A 25,225-nucleotide genomic window follows, 5' to 3' on the forward strand; every position below is an offset into this window, starting at 1 on the left:
CCAGATACAATTGGTCCTGCTGTGCCCTTACCAAAGTCAATGCAACTCCACAGTGCCAACAAGTTTTGTGACAGCATTTAATTAAAACAAATAAAAATGAGACTAAAATGTAAATTACAAAAAAAAAGAAATAAATCAGGTAATTCCATGTTGGTTAAACTTTTTCTATGTGGCCACCAAAAGCACACAGGTAATTAGGTATTCCAAACTGATTTTGCAAATAGATTAGTTGTTAATGTAGAATTGTTAAGCAAATCATTTCAGCAGAAACCCTTTCTGGGATACAGTTATGGGAAGAGGTCACATATGCAAAACTAGGCTTTGCCCAATTGATTTCTAATTATAAAATCAGAGGCTCTAGAGTTTGTGGTTAATAGTCCTTCCCCTCAGCCTGAAAAAAAATAAACTTACAGCATGAGCTCACACACAACCACAAATACATATAAAATGCTTCTCATTGTTTTAGTAAGCAAGTATGTGTCCTGGCACTGTTTAGCTCAGAATGGATCAGACAATGCCTAACTGAAGGCCATTCATGGAATTAAGTCTACAATGGCTCACTGATGGCCAGCTGTGATACAGCAAATTGTTCTTTCTAATAAAGCTACAATAATGTCCATTTGGGGAAAAAAAAAAAAAAAGCCACAGGCAGATTCTACATGGGTTGAATAAATTTAAATGCCAATATTGTATAATCACATAATTTTATGTTTTCCTTTGTAAAAAAAATAAATAAATAGTGGTTAAGAATTTCACATATTTAATTAATTCATTCTGTAGCACCAAGTGCAGACTACCAGTACTTCTGAGTCTCTTGTGTCATTTCATCTTTGCATGAAATTGGACAATTCACAGGATGAAAGAAAGCCAAATAGTACAGTTCTACTTATTAAGTGTACTCAGCATAAGGATGCTTTCTGAGAGCACATTCTGCATCTTCATCATAGAATAAAGTGGCATGAAGGTGAATATACTTTGTATATAATAGGAACAAATTAGGAAAATCTTTAGTTAATATATGATGTGCAAGAGCATTTGTTGCAAAGATCTACCCCTCCATTTTATTCACAGCTTTTTTTCAGTGCACATGCATTATATATTACAAATCAATGATTTCTTCTGAGTTTATAATTCTTACGACTAATAAAATGCTAGCATTTTCACAAAAATTATGGATATTTTTTCTTGAGGAACCTAAATTCTGTGCAGAGTTGTGTGATAACTCAAATAATAAATTACTACATGATGCGACAAGACAAGAAGAATTGAAGTCTATATAACTCGTCATCTCCATCACTTATATTTACAAATGAATGCATCTAATGCCTTGGCTGATAGAAATTATATCCTGTAATGTTTGCGAAAACCTAGTCTGTCATTATTTTCCCCTTAAAACTGTTAAGAAAAAAATCACATGAAAATTACTTCAAAAAAAATTTTCATGAATCATTACTTTCAGTTCTGGACTTGATTTTCTGGTGCATCTTTCCACTTGTGCACCTGTGAAAGTCAGCAGAGCAGAGATGACTTTTCTTGAAGAAACGGGTCTTTCTTTGCTCTGCTCCAGTCCCCTTATCACCCATTCAAAGTCACATAAAGTAATCGGGAAAACAGTGGCATGAATTCAGTTGCACATATCTGAGTAACAGGTTTTAATCATGTATTGCTAGTAGACCAGCTTGCAAGCCAGCAGTCAAATTTTGTGGTGGCATCACCCACAGATGTTTCAGAGAAAGTGAGACACGGGGAGTTGTCAACCCACTGTGAATCAATTTATTCATTCTCACCATCTCTCTAGTCAATTTCATCCTTCAAGGTGCAAATTAGAAATACAGATGTATTTTCTGAAAAGCTTTCCAGACTCAGTTTTTCAAAAGCAAGTTAAGAGCCTGTTGGCTCTCATCCAGCATAGTATCTGTTTAACACTGGAGGAATACTTCACAGGGAGACACATCCCCAATTTGGAAGTGAACATTACGAAAAAGTATTTATATCAGTTAGTATGGCTCTGCAGACCTAAGTCCTAAGACCTCATACACACAGTCAAGACCTGGCAAAACGCCTTTTGACTTTCAGTCACAAGCAAGTGGAAAGTGTAAGCTCTAAGGGTATGCCGTTGTCTCCAACTACATGCTTGAAGTTGTTAGTAATGAGGACCAGAATTTGAAGGACAGCAACTACCCGAAACTGCTGCAAGGATGAGAAGGGATTTTAGTACTTTTTAGCTATGTAGAATAGTAAAGTATCTTGCACTAATCCAAGATAAATTCCATCTGCAATTTATTGGATTAAAAGGTCAAAGGAAACTGGAAGCTGAGCCAATAAACTTTATAATAAAGTCTTTACAGGTCTGTGATGTGATGAGATAAACAGCAACAAGGATGAACAGCAGTATGTTACATCTGTTGCATATGCTCTAAGCACTGCTCAGTGGAACTGTCCTGTAATTTGTAGTAAGAACTCTTGTGCACGAGTCAACAGATAAATAAGACAACAATAAAAGTCTGCCAGACCCTAAAATTGAAAGATTTTCTCCTAACATTGTAGAGTGATATAAATAATGGTGTAATTTAGTTTGACTGCTAGAAAGTAGATCAAATTTACCTGCCTGATTATGCCTCACCTTGTCCATATGCAATATGAAGAACAGGCAGCTAACGCCAGTAGGGTATGCTGCTATTCTGGGTTATTAGTTGCAACATCAGTATCTTTATGATGTATTTCGGAGGATGAAAGCAGAACACTACATAGGTTGGAAGAAGCAATGAAAGTATTTCATTCATAATATACTACTTTCTTATTATTATTTATTTAGATAACACTGCTTGCAGCAAAGTATTTCATTCAAGCACAGAGATGCTGCTAACATTTGTATTAATATGCATTGTTCTTTCTTCTCAGAACTTCCAAAAATTGAACCTGGAATAATAATACTCTGGATTCTAGAATAAGATCACAGCTGAGAAGCTATGATTTTCTACCACTCACAATGGCAGTACTATATCCTTATTTTCATATTCACCCTTTATTTTAATATGCAGATAATAATGAGTCATAGCTACATGAATGCAAATGCCAGAGAATATATTTTAATCATGACACATGAAATAATGTATAGAACTGTAGAGACACACAGGGAAGTAAGAACTCATACACATATAAAGCTTCAAGCTTGTATGTTTAGCGCCACCAGTGAAATCTTGACTTGGAAAGCAATGCATATGCTTTCCATTTTTGTCTACGACACAAGAATGAGCAACCTACTCTGACCAAGGCTCTTTCAAGAGTAGAAAGAATATGTGCTACAAAGGCTTTAGGGTGCTCGATGAATGACGGCTCCTTTTTGAGCTACAGAGAAACTTGTAATGGACTTTTCTGTCTCTAGGGGAACTTTTAAAGCCTAAACAGAATTTCAATTATATTTTGCAGATAGTATGAAATTGTTGCTTTAGCCCTAACTTGCAGATGCGTAGATTAGATCTAAGCCATATTTCTAGAACAAAAGAAATCAAATCATTATTTTTTTTGTTAGTTTTTATCCAGATTTATAGTCCAGTGCATGCAGCTGGTTGACTTGCTGCTAATATGACACTTTCCACAGCTTTTAACACGCTTTGCTTGCTCAAGGCATACAGTTTGAATGACCTGGGCAGTGCATAGGACAGCTGGCAAACTGTATGTCAAAATCTGGCAATAAACCTTAGAATTATGTGTGACTATGTATCAAATTTCCCTGAATTCTGTGTTATGATTTCTATTGTATTAGTGTAAATTTGAAGTTATTTCAGATTCTACTGCAGTAGATGCCGTTGCTTCCAGTGTTGCAACAATTAGACGTAGCTGACCCATGCTGGGGAGAAATTATATTAAAAGCATAAAAGCCTTTTTGTCAGGCAAAATAATTATGGAAAGCTTTTATTAAATGATCTGAGTATTTTCAAAAGGGGCAAGTATTATTTTTTCTAGTACAAAGATTGGAAAACTGTGACAGGTGCTGTTCCAAATATACATTCATTTCAAATCAAGCAAAGAATTGGAATTTTTTGGCAGTTTGTCCTCTGTTCATTATTGCCTTCCATAACCAAAGTGAATGTTTTCAGCCTCAGCTCTGACAGGAAGGTCTAATAAAACTCTCTAGCAGCATCTGAATACAATTTTTATATTAATTTAATAAATGAAGCATCATTTTTAGACTCTCAGCATAATAAACTCTCATTTGCACTGAATAGATTCATAAAGTCATACTGTTAAAAAAACTGTTTTCATCAGAAATGGGCCAGCCTCCTATGGCGTCCATTCTGCAGTTCAGAACCAGAATATATTCTGGCGGTGTTTGTCAGCCACAAGTGTTCAGTTATTACTCCTGAGTTTGCTTTATTGCTGCTTGAAAAGCCAATATAGATACTGAGAGTGACGCTCTCATCTCAGGGTACATACAACTGTGTATTTCTGAGTATATATTCCCACTTTTTCAGTGAACTGCATCACATTTTTATGCTACATAAGCTCAATGTAATGAATTAAGATAAATACTAGGAGAAATAGAGAAGCAGCAAGTTCCCTGCTAAAAACCTGCATAGCTATGTAAAAGTACTTTGTATTAAAATGTGTTATAATGCAAATGCTTCACTGAACTCAAAAAGCATTTCAAGAACAATGTACCTTTACAAGCAAAATAAATAAAATAGCACATAGCTTCTTTTCATCTCAAATAATATTGTCTTAAGTTTAGAAAGAAACTAATTTTCAGAATTTCCTACTTCCAACATTAAAAGTCTCATAAACTTGTGAGGTTGCTTAGTATCTTAAGTAGCACTGAGTAGCTGGACAATTCCGTTAAAAACTAAATTTCAGTAAACAATGAAAATTAAATTCTTTGAAGTCGCCCTAATTTCCACAATCTTTCCTCCCACTGCCTAACCAGTGCTATTGAAAATACTATTGAACATGAGGTCAGCATAGAAACTAGGAAAATGCTAAAGTAAATAGTAAAGAGAAGGATTTTTTTTTTCGTATCTCTCAAAGTTCAGATTCCTTATCAGCATAAAGGAATATAAAGAGAGAGAAAAATAAGCATGAGCAAAGGCTGCCTACTCTTCTAGAAGTACAGCCATTAAGTCCATGAACCTTTTGAAGATGACCCAGTGAATAATGAATAAAATGTGCAAAAGGGGGTGGGGTGGGGTAGTGTTCTACCATATTAGAAATGTCAAATATATCGATTCGAAGTTTGTGAAAGTTCATTTTAGCAAGAGGGAAGCACAACAGAACTAGAAGAGATGTATAGTACCATTTCTACAACAGCAAATGATACAGTATGCCTGTACAAGTTAGTGGAGAAGCTCTTTAGAAAGATGGTATGGCATATGTTCTGACAAATCTAAGAGAGCACACCACACCTCTGACTTTACTGCTGTGGCATTTAGAGGTGTACTCTAAGGTTGCTTTTTCATTATTTTTAAAATGTATTTTTAAAACCGAATGCATTATCAAGCTCTAAGACTTGACAAAATGTACAAATATGCTCTCTTTTACCCGCAGGGCCTGGTTTACAGGAGTGCTCAAAGTATAAGTTTGGCAAGAGCAATTGAAAAACTGAATAATATTAAAAGCAACTATACACAAAATAGACTGAAGTGTGGTTTAAGGAACACGGAGAGAAAAGTAAGGAATGTCAGAGGTCATCTCACCTACAAAGAAGTGCCAGCAGAGGATTAGAAAATTTTATATCTTAAGCAGCTCTCAGGTCAATTACCTACCAGGTCCATTTCAGGTTTATTATCCAGCATTAATATGAACATTAGTGGATGGCTTCTTAGATTCACAAAGAGGCTTAGGAATCTACCAGCAGCTTTAGGAAATGATATCTAAGCTGTATCTCTAGCCTCGAAACAACTACGTATCTTTTCCCAGGTTTGCACAAAAGCTGACAGCCGTCAGTTTTCCTGGATTTCAGCCTTCCACATCACTTGGATGTAAAAATAGCCACCCCCTCACACAGGGCCCAACTGACACAATCCTGCAGCTGACTTTCAGACAACACAGGAAACACGCTGACAATTTCCTCATCCCACTTTTTACTCACAGCATTAGGCAGGTATTTGAAAATCTACTCCCCCCAAGACCAGAACAGCAAACAGTAGCTTTTACGCCTCCTAATTCCCTTCCTCTTGGTTATACTATTTCTCTTGATCCCTGTTTTTTATTTTTTCACTGATGCTTAAATTTTTATGCAAGGGAGAGAACTTCAAGAACAGACCCACCTTGGCCTCCCTAGAACCCTTGAATGACGGTCCTCTCTCTCCTGGAGGAGGAGTACTGGCCTAAGCTATGAGTCCAATGCAGGAAAGGATCCGTACCGACTCTGCGTTAGAGATACTTTCTGCCTGAGCTCAAATTCCAGGCAGAGACAGGTGATCTGAATTCGATCTAACAACAAATAAATTCAACAGATTATCAAAACTATTAGTTAAGTTACCTCATCTCCACTGCTACTGAATCAAGTTAAAAATGTTAAGTTAAAAAACTTTTGTATTCAGTCTTTTTTGTTCTTTTTCCTCCAATCATACTTGCACCAGCTTTAAAAAGCAAATTGCTGAATATTCCATGACCATGAATATCTTATTACTGAATATTTTAATGGCCAACACAAGCATAATATTGCATTTAACTGATGTAACTGATGTCAAGCCAAACCTTAGCTAGAACAGAAAAAAATGTATATATTTATGTATCTTCACCATGAAAGATCTAGCAGCTCCTTTAAAACAAGCATTGTGAAAATGGCAGCTACTTTGCTGGGTTAGACACCACCAGAATCCCGGTAAATTGTTTACAGCTGGAGAGTCATATCATCTTTCAGTATCATCTTTCCCTGGGTTATGTATTCATGAGAGTCCTTGGTACAAAATGAGTGAAAATAGAAGTGAGAACATTCAGCTCCACAACAAAAAGAGTCTGGGAGGTTCCCTTGTAGGTCTACCGTATGCTAGCCTTGAAAGCATCCCTTTAACGGATCTGCTTTCCCTGAAAACAGTCCTTAGCTTTGTATCTGCTGTTCTGTATGGCTTTCATTGTCTCCCACTTCAGCATGATTTATGTCAGAAGGTTTAGAATAAATTAACTGTTCTACAGTGTGTTGCAACCAAGACGATTCTAAAGACGTCTAGATTTCTTTGATTTCTTTCATTTTTCCCCCTATACATTTATTTTGCTCTTGTTAATAAGATAAAAATCTGTACCAAGATGTGGTTTTGAGTCCTAAGTGGGGAAAAAAATAAAGAATTATTAAAAAAGGGAGTAAGCTCCTGCTATAAGCCAGTGTTGATTATGTTAGACAGTTCTATATATATGCACACATACAGAGACACATGTGCAAATGCTTAGACTAATATATATATTCCCCTGCAGTTCTGTATTAATCGAGTAGAATACCCAGTAGGAGAAATACAGCACTAACAACTCAAAATAGCACTTCTGTTCAAGTTGCCTTGTACAAGCTTATTTGAGTTCTAATTGTGTGGTGAAATTCTTTTAATGCCTAGGCCTGTTTGAAGGTTAACTTTTGGTCCCATGGAAATAAAGGAAAATATGCCAACATTTGAGAGATTTGATTACCTGTATAAAATTATGCTTGCTCATTTTTCCTAGGCAAGATACTCTTGGGTAAAGTTATATTTTAAGAGAGAATAGAAACAGCGTACATTCAAAGAAAATATTTTCCAATTATGCTTCTCAAGATGCAGAAAATATTACTTGTGATAGAGGATTATGAATGAGATAATTACTGAGAGCCTAATGTACCTAAAGTTACAACAAAGGAGAGAGAAAAACATTAATAAGTGGTTATTGACTGTTCCTCCTGCTCTTTGTAATAAAAGGCCAGAACAGTACCAAGGACAAACCTCTCCACAATTTTGGTGTGACAAGAATGCCTTTCCTGCTTACATGGCCCATCATTAATTCCTACAAATGAACCCATATCAGCTTTTATTTGACATCCAAAAAACTTTATGCCTTTCAAAACAAGCCTAATAAGAAATGTTTCATGTTAAGAGTCAACTGAAAATAATAGAGATTTAGAAATATGTAGGATGCTTCCTCATTTAAATTACTCCATTTCACACATTCCTAATGAGCAAACTGCGCTTCTGAAAGAATCCATTTTAATGTTAGGTAGGTAAGGTGTATAATGATAAAACATGCTGACTTCTAGAAATTAAAATATGTCTCCTTTCCGCTTTTTGATTCTGTTATGAAATAAATGATAATTATTTATGAGAAGCACTAGCAAAGAATATTTGAGCTCCCACATGCAGTATTTCATCACAGTTATGATCAATAGGGAAGTTTTAAAAAAAGATTCCAAGTAGTGGCAGCTCTTTTCCTGATGCACAGCAGAATGTGGTACACCATGTAAAATTATCTTGGGTGCATTTCTTTTGCTGTTTCAGCTTCCAGTACTGCTGCATCAAGTGTGAAGGTACAGTCACTACAGAAAAGGTTAACAGCATTTCTAAAAGCATGCCAAAGGGCATGAAAATTACAGGGGTCGAACTACATGGATGGGAAGCTGTGTGAATGCTATGGCTTTCTTAAGCTCCTTTGCTTACTTAATTCAGGAAAGAGAAAGTTTCACTAATTATTCACTGATTATTGTGGTTCCTGCCTTTTAGCAGGGATCTTCTTAATATTCTCTTAGAGGCACATACCAACCTGTGCATATGCACGACATATGTACACCAGTGTTCATCTCACTGCAATCATCCTTTCATCCTTGCTTTTTTTTCCAACTCCTCGCCTCTGCCTGACACTCTGTAAGGCTTTCCATTCTATGTGGCTTTGCAGTAAAAGTGCGTGAAGACAAACCTAATGCCTAGTGACTTTCCCAACCACATCTGGAATGGATTTGGCCCATTAGATCTGAAACAACACAAACTATCTGAAAGGCTGGAACCTCCCCCAGATATTTTTATCAACTCAAAGCAGTACTGTAAAGCATACAGCTTCACAAAGCAGAAATTCAAGCTCCATAATATAATGTATCAAAGAGCATAAAAAGGACAAGAGACTTAGAAAGTAAGTGGCTGAGAAAAGAATAAATTAAGGTTTAACTATTACTGGATTTTGGTTTCCCTAAGAATTTTCAAACCAACAATTCTGAGAGATTTCTTTTGATAGGGTCACACAGGGGACAATGAAACACATGAGTTTCTGAAGACTCTATCAAGGTTATTACAGTGGGAAGGTTATCAAGAAAATAGACTCCTGAGGTTGGTTATTGGTCCCACACCAGCCTAGATCCTCCTGCGTTACAGAGCTTTGCAAAGCCCCTACATACAACGTGGAGCATCAGAGGAATCAGGATTTGTATTCTTCCACACTGCCAACCTGCCTCAGCTAAAGGGACATCTCTCACAAAGGCACTATCTTGGAAAAAGTCTTTCAAAAAAATAAAGCCACATTTGCTTGCTTTAGAGTGGATAAAGTATCTCTTATGGTTTCTAATCTTTCTGCAATTTGCAGAATTTACAAATGTACTGTAATGTACTGCATCTCCTGTGCATAGGAGATGCTGGAGTAAATACCGACTCAACTGTATTATTATTTTTCCACTTTACAATATGAAATGCATAAATTTCAGTAACACATTCAAAGCACTGCAGTGAACCTTAAAGTGGGTCTCCAGCCCGACTAAAGTTTTCCTTTACTATCTGTCAGAATTTGTCCCACAGAGAATCATCTATTGCAGTGTTTGTACATCATGCATTTGATTTAGATAGAAACATTTATTCACAAAACTTTTCCTAAAAATTCCCAGTATTCATTTATACATATGTATTGGTCAATTCCTAGCATTCCCTTGCTTATTGGTAATTTAGTGGTGCTTATTGGTGGTCTTCCAGAGAGGCACAATTTAGTTCGATTACAAAATGATTACTTAATCAGATGATTGGTTTTATTGCCTTCTACATAGAACAAGCAGCCTAATTCTGCCTAACACTTTTGAGTTTTAGTCTTTCTTTATTTTTAAGACAAGATAATTCCACAGTGTTGGTGAACTTTATGTACAATATATAGTAGCAAACGTAAATTTAAATATCACATTTGATTTTTTAACAAATTGCATACTATGCATCTCTTACAGACCATGCCATGCACTTGACAAGCAATTACATGGTTTCTCAGCCTTCCCAGTAATATTTGCTCTGTACGCCCTGTAATACTGGTGCTGGTTGGTAGCAGACAGCAGCATCTCAGGAAGTTGCAGAGGACCAGAAAGCTCACCCCACAGCAATGCCTTGGACTTGAGGCACAACTGTAGACATTCAAAATCGCCTCTCTGCCCACACCTCTCTGCCAGTATGTTTTCCTCCTCAGTCACAGGCTGCATATCCTATTCACACACTGACAGCTTTGAGGCAGGAATTGGCTCCTGCCCAAGAAAATGGTGTAAAATTTTAGCTAAGGCTTCTTAATACAAGTGGCAGCATTAACAGCTTTCACATTGCCCGTTACAGTGAACCACTCCCCATTTGCTGTAGTTCACTTTATAAAAATGCCCCTTTGAGTTCTTTGAGGGCATGTACAATGTTTTAAAAATTCACTCGAGAACCAAGTCCACATTGAGATTCTCTAAAAAATAGGCACGGCTTAAATTTCAATTCTGTCTATATTTCTTTTTCCTGACAGGTAAAATCCTGGTATATACTTTATATGTTTTTGCTTTAAATTGTTGTTCATTTGTATGAAAACTCGATAAGAAGTAAAAATCCTTGTATATTTAGATTAGCACCTGCTCTCAGTATATCAAGTATTCTAGCAAGTATGTGGGATTACCCAGCAAAATAATCAAGACCCATTAATTAGCAGAAATAAATTAATAATTTGAAATATTGTATTGACATTAAGTCTTTTTCAGATGATTTTGCATGAAGGAAGAAGCACAAACATTTTGCCTCTGGACACCATATTTTCTTGTCTGCATGACAAGACAACAATAGGAATTGCAGTGTGCCAGTGGTCTACTTCAAATGTTTTAGACTGCATAATAATTAGAGAACAGGTTGACTACAAAACGGATGCTTTAAAAGAAATAAGTAAACAGTGAATAGCAAATATGTTGGTAATTATATTTAGAAAATTTATGCTGTTATAATATGGTAGATTTTCATTAAGTTATTTGAGTTGAGTAGTAGCAGATTCTAGGCTTTTTGCATCATGCTTTAACATACAGGATCACATTGCATGATCATGCTGTAGATCATCTCAAATTATTCAAAAAATGAGTTTTCATTCAGTTTTCTGATTTCTTAGGTTCTGCGTATAACATCTCATGGCTCTTAATGATACTTGTAGCTAGATGACCTTAGAAAACAATGTGACAAAAGAGCTATGGTTTGGTTCAATTCCCTTCACTCCCTCCCCAGAAAGCCTCCCTAATCTGCAGTGCTCTTCACGTCTGGATGCCCACCACCAGTTCTGCACACACTAAAATTTACCTTTTCTCACTTGGTAACAATACCCCTATTCTATGTAAGTCATTCTCTCAATAAGGGAGAAGAAAATTAGATAAGGTGGTTTCTGGATTTAAACCGGCAGATGAGTAGGGCACTCTGAACTGCTAAGACATCTCTTTTGCTGGTTCTACCTAAAACCAGGCTCCTTGCCTCCAGTGATTGTCTCTGAGTCAGGCTTTTATTTCACTACATTCCCTCTCATTGAGGCGATCTCAGGGCAATGCACAGCACATCAAGTTGAAACACAAACCCTCGGCTTTGCTTCTATTCACCAGGGGCTGGGTGCGTAACAGTTATTGAGCTCAGACCCTGAAACAAGAAAAGGGATTTCTTATGCTGCTCCTAATGATTCCTCCGGTTAATTCAGGAGAGGCAGAGTCTCCAGGGAGAGCTACGCTTACTTTTCCTTAGCTGCTGGCATGACTGCTGTAAAATAAAGGCTTTGAAAGAAATTATGAAAGTGGAATCTTTACACTAATAGAGAGTCCTCAGGAGAAGGGAAAGTTTTACACTACTCTATATTGCTACAGGTGCTCCTCAGGGATCGCCAAGAGGCTATTCAGATACATACATATTTGCTTGAATTTCTTTAGGAAAATGGTCTACATTTATTTTCAATGCCACATGCCATGCATTGCTTTTAAACAATAGTTACCTTTAAGCACTGCCTAAAGTATGTATTGCAACATTTTTTTTTTTTGTAATGAAGCTTAGTACTTCACATCCAGATTAAGCTGCACAGCATCAGCATCCCCGGCTTTGTCCAAAAAATCCACCACAGACAAACAAAAGCCCCTCAGTTGGGAAGTCCTTGGTTGTCTGCATGTGTGCTATTCCCTTCTTTCTCTTCTCTCCCTTCACTACAGCAATCAAAAATTTTAAAACAGAATTTTCAATAAACAAAATTTATGCAAACTCTTTCCTAGTATTGTCACGTACAACTATTTTTTCTTGTGATTACTGCAAATGTATATTTATTACATACAAAATATGTATACATGTCCACCAGCTAAAAGATAAACCTTTCTCACGTAATTCAGCTCATGAGGTGCTACCCACTGCAGCTCCAGAGATCTGTCCGGAAGCCTATGGACACTAAAGGAGTTAGTCCCAAAGCGTTTCTCACTTTAATGCAAAATTATTTTTAAGGTTTTCATTACAAGAAGCATTGACATATTGAGGAACAACATATCAGGACCTGATAATAATAAATACAACTATTCACTTTACTGGTCAAAAGGCAACGTGTCCTGTCACTTTGGGGAAGTCACTATTATCTGATAGCTTTTCAGTGCATACAGGAAATATGTTTGTCAAGTTCAGAAAGGACGCACTTTTAGCAAAAAACCACCATCACAATTGGCACTAATTGGTTGTTAAATTGACAACTGGAACTGAAGCATCCTGACAGCGGCAGAGGTGGGCCCTACAGGTAGAAATTGAAAACCATTTTAAAAAACAATGCTGGAAAGCCCAAACAACCATAGGACATCTGCAGAATATCATGTGGAAGGCTCTACTTAATTTTTTATACTGTCACATCAGCATTTTGCATGTATACTTGGAAAACATTTCAATTCATTGAGAGAAAGATAAAACGTTTAGATCAATATATTGAGCAAAAGTACACAAGGTTCTAATTCTTCACAAGCAAAAACAATTTTCAGTGTTACCTGCTTTTTTCGGAACATTAGAAATTTTCACAGCATTAGAACAATATGACAAGGAAACCTAAGTGTTAATAATGTTAAAGTAACATTAGGAGACCCAAATGCCTAAGCAGACATTGTAATTACATCCACTATATATAAATCATCTCTCTCTCTCTCTTTTTTTTTTTTTAAGAAAAAACTCAAAGTTATTCTATACTTATTGTCTATGAAGTCTAAAATTCAATATGCAAATCACATCACAGAGGCGTTCCCACTTTCGTAAAGAAAAAAAGAAAATACAGATGGCTCAGAAGGTGCCTGGTGTTTTGCAGATTGACCCTTTATTCTGCAGGATTCATAAGCAATCTGGTGTTGTCAGACATTCCTTAAAGCGTTTTCCATTTTAGTGGCCATAGTGGTATTTGCCACTTTCTTACATTACTGCTCTAATAGCATAAAGTAGAAATATAGGAGGCATCTGATGAAATATCTCTTTGAAGTTATTACCAATCCAGCTGTATTAGCTGACAAGCAAGTGTTCTAAGTTGTAACTCAAATTGTGTTTATATATTGCCCTAAGATTGGAGATGGAGGAACATGAAAGTGTTCAACCTTAGTCGGTGATACTCCCAGAAACATACTGAAATGAGATTTGAGATTCACACTGTTCATCCTTCTTTAAATTTATTACATTTTAAGAAGATATTTCTTGGAGCCTGTCCCTAGTTAAAAAGAAACTAATGGAATTTGTGCAGACTCAGGAATATTTGTTTCGAAAATACTACTTTCATCAGGCTTACATAAAATGTTGTATACTATATTTATTGGCTTTGCAGCAATATTTAATTAAGAAGAGCCTTTCTCAGAGCTACTTATACTCCTGCTGACTAAGCTGATTTAGCCCATGTAAACAGGAGTGTTCTGTGAAGTATACAGCCATCCCATCTCCTTCAGAAGCACAAAAGAGGCACAGGGAATTAGTGTTTTCCATAAAGAATACAGTGGAAAAATAAATGATACATTTCGGCTTCTGGGATTTTATTAACTGTAAGTAGGAAAATTAGTGTGTAATTATGGTTGCAAAACAACAAAAATCTAGGGCTCAGAAAGCAATGTTGACTTTGCAACATTTCAGATATTGAATACTTTATGGCATATAATTAAATCATAGGTAGCAAATATACAAGCGTATATTAGAAAAGAAGGAAAAGTGGAGGATCTGAGTGTGAAAACTTTGCATTAACACTGCATTAACATAGGACCATATAATACCCTATGAAACCTATGCTAGGGCTTTACTACACCTATATTTCACCATGATTTCTTCCATTCAGGGAAACAGCACATAATTCATGCCTAAAGTAATGAGATCCTTAGGTGTATACATTTCTGTTTTGTATCACTGAGCACTACAGTATTTTCAGGCAGACAAGCTCACTGCAGGAATAAAAAATCAAAACATATGGAAAGAATTTGTTTAATTAAAACCTTGTTTGCTTTGCATATATGTATCCCTTGGACTTCAACAGAACTATTTAAAATTTTTTAAAAGTAAGATTCTACCATTTCCCTGTTAAGAGATATAATGTATGTTGGCAATGAAATCAAAGATTGTATAAAACATGTATAATGTAGAACATACAGCTTGAAGCTATTTATAAGTGCTCTCTGCATTTCCAGGTTTGGTTTTTACAGTAGCACAGCCTGAAGCATGTAACTGTAAAAACATCATGCCTCTCTACTGCTCCTCCTACAGGAAAATTATTTCTCCTGTAAAGGCCTGGACCTAAGTGCCATATATCAAGGGAAAAATCTTCATTGCTCTGAATAGCAGGAGTTACCTAGCTCCCTGATTCTACAAACCATACAGAAATCTCCATTTAACAGAGTGAAAAGACACATGTCATGCAAGTCAGAAGGAAGGAAGACAAGCTCCCTGGTCACAGATTAAAAACTACAGGAGACTCCACCACAGGAAAGAGCTGACCTGGACACATTCTGTCTGAGTCTCACTAACTCGGTGGGGTTTGTTTCCATCCCTGTCCAGGGATTTCAGAGCAACTTCCCAAGAGCTAGCACAGCCCTACTGCCGACCACAAGCCACAGATGTGACTTTGTGGCTGTGCATGACAGAGTTGCAGGTCTTCCCTGGTCATTTCATGAATCTCATCACAGACAGCATGCAAAACGTGCAAAAATATTACTTGGAGACTGGAAATAGGTAAATTAAAAACGTCTGGGGAAGGTCTGGGAGAAACTGGGGAGTACTTCAGGAGCAGTGATACCACGGAAACAGCACCAATCTGACTGATGTGTTCTTCTGTGGCTGGACTCAATTGCTGGTTCATTTAGTGTTAAGTCAGGGAATATGAGACAAGGACTTTTGTCACCTTCATCTTCTTTTATGTTCTCTCTTTGCACTGTACTTACAAATGACAGCCATTAATTCATTAACTATCCATGGTTTTTGCTTGAAAATGTCTATGAAACTGTGTCCTATCCCATTTAAAACACACACACACACACAAAAAAAGAAAAAAGCAGCAATCAAAACAAAAACAAAAAAATCACATTTACCATAAAACAGGAGCTAAAATAGCATACTCAAAACCTAATTTCTTAATGCTTCTTAACTATATTACCTATTTCATTGAGAATTCAGTGGCTGTCTCCAGCGAAAGAACAGTGGCATTTGCTACACCACAGATTCCATAGCACATCTGCCATGGTGCTGTAAATGCATGCAGAGGAGACTGAGAAAATGCAGCAGTGTATATCAAGTAAAAGCTCTATCTAACTAATCAAGTCCACAAGGACAGCATGCAGTGTCACAAGACATATCACTCTACAGTTGAATGAGGTTGTCAGCCACTGGGAGGTCTGCAAACTGCTGACAGCAATATACAGTATATGGAGTCTTCTAAAGTAGATTCGAATAGCTTTGGAAAGCATGTACCCGTTTCCGAGGATGAAGCAAAGAAAGAGAAGTACAAAAGGGTATTTGTAAATCTACCTTTCTACATTGTATTGCTGCAAACAAAATCAAACTCATTCCAAGTAGGTCACATCAACAGGAAAAAGGTTACTTCGTAGGTTTCTCAAAATGCACATACAGAGTTCTTCCTGTACAGATAAAAACAATATGGAATGTAGGATACTATGTGCCAAACTACAATGCAATGTTAGTACAGACTAAAAAAGGAAACAAGAAACTTCCTATATTCTGAAATCACTCAGGATAAAAGTATTCATATACTTTTTTTTTAACAGGTGTGTGAACTCCAGTAGAGCTGCTAATTTTAAGTTTGAACTTGGTCCTACTCAATCTAATGGTGAAAATTGACATAAAAAGTGCATCTTGTTAAAACCTGTTGTAAGAACTTCAAGAATAAAAGCAAAAGATACTCTCACATCCTTTACTTGTCACTGCAGAAAACTACCATGCTTTGTAAAAGAATTCACATTAAATCTCCTATTTGTCTCATCCCTGATTACTTCATTTATTACAGCAAATACAATGAGAACACATTTATTAATATATATTCATGCAGAACAGCAATGAGTATGTGCCTTCGAAGACTGTGCAGTTGTACTGCAACACTTAAAATTCTGAAGAAGTGTCTTTATGCCTAGAAGCTGTTTCTCCTGGAAAAAACTAGCAGCCTAATAAAAGATATTACCTCTTTCTGTAAATTCAGTCTTACTAAACTTTCTCAGTATTTCAGAAACTTTAACATGAGATCTTTTTAACTAACAGAATGAATGCACAGACTCTATATTCAGGCTTCTATTTAGAAATTGATTTGTGTTGTGTTTGTATTTAATTAATATCAATTTTCAGTTTTATTTTGCTGATGTATGTTTCCATTCCATTAGAATTGCTTGCTTCTAGTCACTGCCTTTCCACCCACTGACTTGAAAAGCATTATTTAAGTATCAATATTATGCTTAGCAATTCTTTAGGGATGAGAAGTGTGCTGTAAAGTTGTACTTAAAAACAGCGATTAAATTCTGCTTGTGTGCATACTATTTCTGTTAGTGCAGAAACATATTTTTCTAGTTACCTGTTCATACAAATTACATAGGACTATGAAAAGTACCATCTACACTCTGTAATAGTGTATAAGGAGACAAAATGCGCAACCGAAATCTACATAATTAGATTTGCTTCAAGAATGTTCCCTTTGAAGCACTGAACTGTGAAAGAATATATTTGTTTGGAGATTAAACTAGTTCTTCAAACATGTAAAAGGAACTTCCAGGCAGCACTGTCTCTAAAATGGCACAGAACCACATCTATGCCCAGAAAATACAGTTTATCGGATAGCATACACGTTTGGTAGCATTTGCTCCATAATATGCTATAGCGAATTATTGTAGAGAGGCTTAATATTTTATGGAGTGGGCTGTATTCAAAGTCTGATGAAATAAATAAATAATTAAATAATGGTAGGTCATATGGCAAAAAAAATACTTGCTAAAGAAAGGCACAGGATGAAGGAGATACCCCAGCTGTGCAAAATCCTTTGGCAGCGGACAAAATGGACAGGTTGGAGGAAGAATATAAGTAGAAAAGACATGAAGAGGAACTAGGTAAGTGCAAATCTACTGAGTTCTGAAAAGAAGGTTGTTTTTCAATTGCACTGGATAAGAAACCATGAGGGTGACGGAGGACAAAACATAGCCCAGCTTCATGGAAAAGGAGAGCACTTTGCTCGTGACATTCTGTACACCTTGAAGTTTTGGGAAGAAGGATTGCCATGAACTATGATTGAGGGAGTTGCTACTTTAAAGTCAGGAAGGACTAAGAGCATCTCGGCAAGATACGGAGTACTTCTGTGGCCACCAACTACAGCAGAGTTTGAAAGTGTCTGTAGTACTCAAACCCTAGGGAAAAAAATCAGAAATATGGATGATTTTTTATTTTTTTATTTTTTTAAAAAGAGAGTGATAATTACAAGAATGTTTTAAGCCACTTTCAGGAATAAACCATGGATTTCTCCCTATGGGAGCAAATTTCACTTTTTGCTCTTTTCCATCTATATCATGTGGTGTTTTAATTATGCAGCAGTCTCAACAAATAGATCGTCACAGCATTTTAGAGTAGCTAATTCTATTCTAAATGCCAGCAGAAGATGGGATAATGTCTTTATTGGTTTGGCTTTGTTTAACCCACCGGCTTCTGTTCACTAATGACTTGAACAATTCAGGATATTATATCCATAAAAAAAAAAAAAAAACTTATATTGTAGAAATCTCAAGACTCAGATGCGCTCTTAAAATCAAACTATTACAAAGCACAAACTAAGGACTTAAACTTAACTACCAACTACTTAAAATCAACTGAAAATTCTTTTAAAAGCTTACGTAAATAGGTAATAACACACTCTGAAAAGAACAGGTTGGAGAAAATAGTTTAAGAAAATATTTTAACATCTGAAATAAGCATATTGCTGTCCCTCTGAAACTGAGATTTTTCTGACCAAAGAAAAACAAATGAGAACAGATCAACAATACCTTATCTAAATGTAAATTAACATAGCTCTTGATAGCTACTGGATCTAAAGTTTATTATGCTGTCTGACCCTAAGTTTAGGCTACAAATTGAATATAGTAGGGAAAACTTAGAAATATGCTTGACCTATGATTTCTTTGATAATAGGTATAGTGGTTGATACTCTCTACATGATCCTATATGCTGGTCATTTACCCAGAGAATTTCCAAAATTATCACAAGGTTAATTGACATCCATCAGTTTGGTTTGCATCCATCAGTTTGGTACACAATTTTAGTGGCCAAGAAATACATCAATTTGCCTGTTTTTTTAAAAAGGAACTGAAATTTAGAGATAAACATACACAGTATTTATAATTTCTCACTGTGGGCCAGACGTATTCAGGATCAGACAATTCTTTCCTAAGAGTAATTCTAAGATAATTCATTCCTTGTGAATGCAGATGGCACATGATCTCTTTTTAGAGAAAGTGCAAGCCTGATTCACTGGTTGGGGGTAACACACAGAGCTATGAATAAGCTAATGCATGGCAAGAATCAGAGGTTTAAGGCAACAGTCAAACTAGAACACAAGGAAAAACATGGTAATTTTCCTTCTGTTCTTTTCGTCTCCCTAACTTTGAAACTAAACTAAAAAAACTGTCACAATAATGTTATTTCATATGCATGTATATCAGAATTTCCCTATGAACTAGCACCTTGTACTTTGCCATATATACCACACTTCGCTTTGTGATTTTTTTTTTCTGTTATTGTTTTTACAAAATCCTCAAAGCATAACTACATTCTGTGTAATCAGACTGGAGACAGAAAATGACCTATAAGAGTAACAACCTTTTTGAATGAACAAATAGGAACATATTTTGAATTCAAAGTAACATATTACTAAAAGCTGCTTTAGTGAAGAGTCTGCACCTGATAGAGATGCAGAGTGATGACTAATGATATAAAAGAAAGGATGTGTACATGCTCATGCATTTTTGTCATAAAAATGAAATATGTATAATTTTAGAGCAAATAGTGGGCTAACTAACCAGAAAAACATATTTAAAGCACAAATTTATGTATATTAGAGAAGAATTTCAGAATGACAGAGCACCTCAAATTTGAATTTCTTAGCAGAGTTCAAATGACTGAAGACCTTCACAAGCTATACATTTACATATTCAGAGAAAAAAAAAAAAAGAATGTTGCCTTACCCGGCCAACTAGTATTGGTTCAGGTCCAGAAAATTCTTCTAATACAAACATTTGATTCCAAACCCAGCCTCTCTTGAAGCGGTTCAAAACCCTTTGTTCTTCAGTTAGCCTTTTTAGTCCTGTACTGGATCCACTTGGTAGTACTTGAGATTGATTCATTGGAGCCATAAAAATGGAAGGAAGTACAGTAATCCATAATATTATTAATGGAGTCCATGTATCCATAAGCATTTCCGTTAGTCTTTCTGGCATTGTACCACAAGCTACGCAAATCACCACAGAAATGAAATTATTATTTTGCTTTCCTCCAGACTGTAGCAATCCAATTCATCATGCAGTACAGAACATTTACTTACAGCTCCTCCATGTGTTTACAGCACAGTCAATGTAAAAATAGCTTAGATTATAAAAACATGATCCATTGAGTTTTCCAGTCATTAAAGATTCCTGGTGGGGGGAGAAAAAAAAAGGTCATATCAGTGACTAAAGAGCTTAGGAAAGTGTTCTGAAAGATCTCATTTACTTTTACATCATAAACAAGCCACGTTAGGTTTTCAATTTGTAGTATGCAATACTAGTGTATATTAAATAGTTTAAAACAAACAAATAAACTTAAGCAGTTCTGCAAATTCCTTCATTGCCTGCAATAGTGAGGGAAGACCCAGATGAGTATTCACACACACTCAGGAACACATTTTACTTGTAGTTTGTCTTGGAGCCTAAAGATGTTCTGGCCCTATTACTAGCCTGTACTTTTATGCGGTCATAAACGCTTAGCACCTCAAACAACGAGAAGTCAAATAAAATAATGATCTTCCATATAGACTTATCTTCTTTTCCTCCACCAGAGAAAAAGATTTGCTTCTGCTAAGCGTGTAAAGCTCCAGTAGTACGTTCTCATATCAGTAATCATCAAGCTGCAACAGCACAGAGCTCAGCAAAACCTTCACAAACCAGTAGATGAACAAGGCTGGTAAGTCCACTGCGAAATCCACGATTCCCAAAACGGAACACTACCAAAGCCCAGGTAAGCTCATTTATGTACGTCTGCCCTATAGGACTCTCGGTGTCTCTCTCTCACTTTCAGAGAAAACACGCAGTCAGATTTGATTCCAAAGACATTTTCCTCGGTAGACGCTTGGGAGCATTTTGTCTGTCTTTCTCCACCCACCCTTCTGTGTATTAGAAGGCCACATCAGGTCTCACCTCAGCATAAATGTTCCCTGAAATGGACAAGCAAGTTAACATAGCAGGGCTAGCTAATGCCATGGTGATTGGCAAAACCTGAAACGCAGCCATAGATCACTTAGCAAGATAAATGCAGCACAGCTCAGGGAGAAGGGCTACATTACAGCTACTCTAATGAGGCTGGAGTTTTGTAAAAAGATTCCTGATGCATTTTCATTGACTGATTCATATCCAAGCAATCTCAAGAGAAACCACTGTATACTAGGAAGGCAGAACTGCCTACTCGCAAACTTACACCATACCCGAGGTTGTTTTTTCCCTTTAAAATGAGTTTCTAGTGTTGTTGAACTACAGAAATCTTGTAGGGGCTGTTTACTGGGGGCTGGGTTGTGTTTTTTATTTTTTGGATTCAGACACGCTCATGGAGGAACATATTTGAAGATGTGAATTATGCCAATAAATGTTAGCTGTTATTTTAAAAGCAAACAATGTAAAAAGTCATTTTTTTTTAAACTTCAGTAATTGCCAAAGCAACTGTGAAATGTATTGCATGAAAATCTGAAACTGTGAGAAACTTGTCTTCTTAAAAGGGGAGAAGAGCTGTTATCAAACTAAAACTCAATATCTCAAGTACCATGGAAGAATGGTAAGCTAATAGCGCAGTGCTTTGACAATGCATCAAGAATGAGGTGAATACCCATTACGGAAGTAACTGTGTAGCTTAGAAACATCATTTAGGCCTCATTGCCAACTGAGATGGAAAGAAAAGAAATCAGAGAATACAATGTGCTTTTGCAATGAATTTTTGGGAAAAATGTGAGAGAAGGAAGAGAGGTCTTCAATATTTCCACCTTCTCTAAATGCCAGAGAAGAGAAAAGGACACGGAGCAAACACTCAAATTGCTCAATGGGAAGGGTCTGCCAAATCACCTCTGAAAGCACTTTTGGTCTCAAGAATTAAAGGGAGGCTATTGCTGCCACTGTCTGGCACGTGTTAAAAGGCCAGATTTCTTGGAGCACGTTTGGCTGTAGAAGGTAGGAGAAGAGAGAATCAACCAAACTTGAAATGACAGCATTGCACAGTTTGTTTGTGAGGGATCCTTGTGGCATGAGTGGACTTGTGCGTGTGTGCATTGAGACAGGTTTTTCTCATTCTTTCAATGGAGCAAGAATTGAAACACAGGAGAAATAAGACCACTGTAAAACAGAGTAATACCCATCATTTTCAACCAGTACCCAGGATTAAACTCAAAACGGGGACAATAAACTGAAAGCACAATTGAAGAGTCTTTTTCCATCGCTGAGGAGTTTCAGTGTTTATATCCAAAGTGATGTTTGACCCAGAAATGGAGGCCCACCAGAAACCAACTACTATGCTATACCTTTGTCCCTGAAAGCCTTAAAATGAAGCAAAGTAGGTCATGACTGATTTTCTTACTCTTCCAGTTCAAATTGCTATAGTGGTTTCTTTTTTTTTTTCTACTCACAAGACCAAGTAATAATAAAGTAAAGCACCTCTTTCATATTCAAAAGGCTTTTTGAAAACAATTCCTAATTAATCTGCACAGGCTGTCTTTTTCTAAAAGAGATGAAACAAATGAGATAAAACACTATGATGCTCATAGAAACATTTTTGTTTGAAGTAAGAACAGGATATTTGTTTTTCAAGCTGCTACTCTGAATCTTTGGCAAGCATTAAGTTCACTTCAGTGCATCACTCCTCATTTCCACCCCCAGACTTCCTGCCTGTTACTCTTCACTTATCCCAGCAAATTTCGGTCCTATTCCCCAGCACTAATGCATCAAGCCTCACTGTGACTGGACTGTCCTCATGGTAGTTCCCTATTCAGCAATACCTTAATGCAATCGAATCAAAAGCACACCAAAAATATTAATAATGCACACACCATGTCATTAGACCTAACTCAATGAAATAGTCCAGGGAAGGGTACCATTATGCAAGCACAGTGAACGTGAAACTGTAAGAGATTCTCATGTGCCAACTTTCCTGTAGGCAGGTGCTAGGCAGTGCAGTATAAAAAAATATTAATAATAATCTTTTGCACGTATCCATGTACTTCATGGAAACATAATCCTCCTCTAACAGTAGAGCTTGGTAAGTATCTCTACAGCTGAACCTAGACTGTTGGAACTTTCTGAGAAACAGACTCTCATTAGGCTGCTCTGTCAGTGAACAGTGGCATTTACTTTGTACAATGCATGGAGATTGGACTGTCCCCAAATCTCTTGTCCAAATTTGGAAATAAATTTCCTTCTCCATTCCTGGGTGCAGAACACCATGTATGTAGCTGGGAACCAATTGAATGCATCATTAAATGCTTGTCCCTGCAATTTTCATAGTCTAATAGGAAAATCAAGAAGCGCTGAGTTACAATCAGGTATAATCCTCTGGTTTAGATGTGTAGGAGCACATGATAAGGCTCCTTAAACAGGCTACTGTAACACTACTAAACAGACGCATGCAAAGGGAGCTTTTGGAGTCAGGAAAAACTGGCAGAAATATTCTCCCTTCTCATGTTACACCAGGGTCTAAAGGAGTGATGAGCATGGACTGATGGTGAAGTTACTCCAAGAAGCCAAAACTACTTCGTGCTAAGTGACTGGGAGAGTACCAGCACATGGCCCTTAAAAGAGCATCTTTCCAGCTTCATAAAACTGTGTTGCTTTTGATAAAAGCAAAATGGCTCTGGGCTGTTTTCATTAACAAAACCTCACCGTTCTCTAAGTGATTTCCCAGTATAGCACATGATATATGCAACTACAGATACAACTCTAATTCAGAAAAGCTGTTTACAAAACAGCCTCAGTTGGTCATGTGCCACTGACAGGGGAAAGTGCTATTTAAAATATAAAGAAATAGATGAAAAGAAGTGTCACACTATGCCAGATAGCAGAGGTTCAGAAAACTGTCTTATGTTTCAAACATGTAAGACTATTTGTAAATTTGGTTCTCCATGCATAATTTACAGAGAAATAGGGATAAAGCTAAGCAGTTTGTTTTCCACTTATTCTACGTGCTGATAAACTTTTAGAAAAATATTATTCTATTACTATTACAAGAAAATTCATTTTGACAAGTCAGAATCAGGTATGACAGTAGTCATAGTTGATATTCTAACTGATGAGGGTTCTCATTTTGTGTAACCTGTTGTGGGAAGCTTTGTGGTTCCTAGCATATCTGAAATAATTTCATTGCAGTTATTTTACAGTCAGCTTGTAGCTTTAAAATGTAGCCACTGGAATGTAGTAGATTTGTTAAAAAAAAAAACAACAAAGGTTAAAAAAATGTAGCTTTATATATAAACTGTTTAGTGAAAAAGAAGCAGAGTAAGATCATAAAAAGCTTTAAAAAATCAATTTATTTTTAGATTTCAAACCACAGAATATCTATCTCAAGTAAACCACTTCATTACAATGCTAGTGCGTTGACTTACACCATGATCTTAGTTTGAGATTTTACAGCCACTCTAGTGTTTCTTCACATAAGAGACATATGGGGTCATCGTAAGATCTACAACAAAGGTGTGTTTTTTTTTATTTTATTTAATTCTGCATTTACCTTACTATTCATAGTGATAAGCAAGAGCTAAGCCCTTCAACCTCACTATTTCATTAGGTTATATTTTATCAATTACTAAACAGCTGTTATTAAGTTAAAAACAGAAAAAAAAAAAGGAAAAAAAAAGAACACAAAAAAAACTTGAAACGCTGTTTTATTTAAATCAATTACACTATAGATGCCAGAGAAAAGTTGGTGTTGTATACCTAGAGCAAGTTTTTGTGGAGTTTACAGAACGTTTTAGATTTCGGACACTAAATGAATCCTTTAACGTGCATTCAGAAGACTGATAACAAACTGTCACTATATGATGAGGTAAATGATACATAAAGTCAATGGAGTTCCAGTGGAAATGTTTTAGATCTCTCTGTCCATAATCCCTGCCCTTGATGCTTATTCAGTACAGGCCAACCTGCATCACAACACAAGCAGCCTCCAACAATAGGTGAGAGGTGTTCATTTACCCATTGCCCAGAGTTCCAGCTAGCACAGCGTGGCAGCAGGCAGGCAGCCTTTGCATTTTGCATGTCTCCTTTGGAGCCTTGAAATTCCATCTGACCCACGGGGGCTTT

The 25,225-nt window shown here is 36.5% G+C and overlaps 1 protein-coding gene across 2 annotated transcripts in view; it reads right to left on the reverse strand.

Moving 5' to 3' along the window:
* CDH8 (cadherin 8) overlaps window positions 1-20,148 on the reverse strand; it is a 130,429-nt gene extending 110,281 nt beyond the window's left edge. The window contains exon 1 of one of the 2 annotated variants that reach the window (XM_035543337.1): window positions 19,886-20,148. In XM_035543337.1, the coding sequence (XP_035399230.1) occupies window positions 19,886-20,137 (252 nt within the window). In that variant the 5' untranslated portion in view covers window positions 20,138-20,148. The remainder of the gene's footprint in view (window positions 1-19,885) is intronic. The other variant, XM_035543338.1, reaches the window with a different exon arrangement.
* Between the last annotated feature and the right edge of the window lie 5,077 nt (window positions 20,149-25,225).

Source organism: Cygnus atratus, chromosome 12 (assembly GCF_013377495.2).
Source record: "Cygnus atratus isolate AKBS03 ecotype Queensland, Australia chromosome 12, CAtr_DNAZoo_HiC_assembly, whole genome shotgun sequence".
In the NCBI taxonomy this organism is placed as follows: Eukaryota; Metazoa; Chordata; class Aves; order Anseriformes; family Anatidae; genus Cygnus; species Cygnus atratus.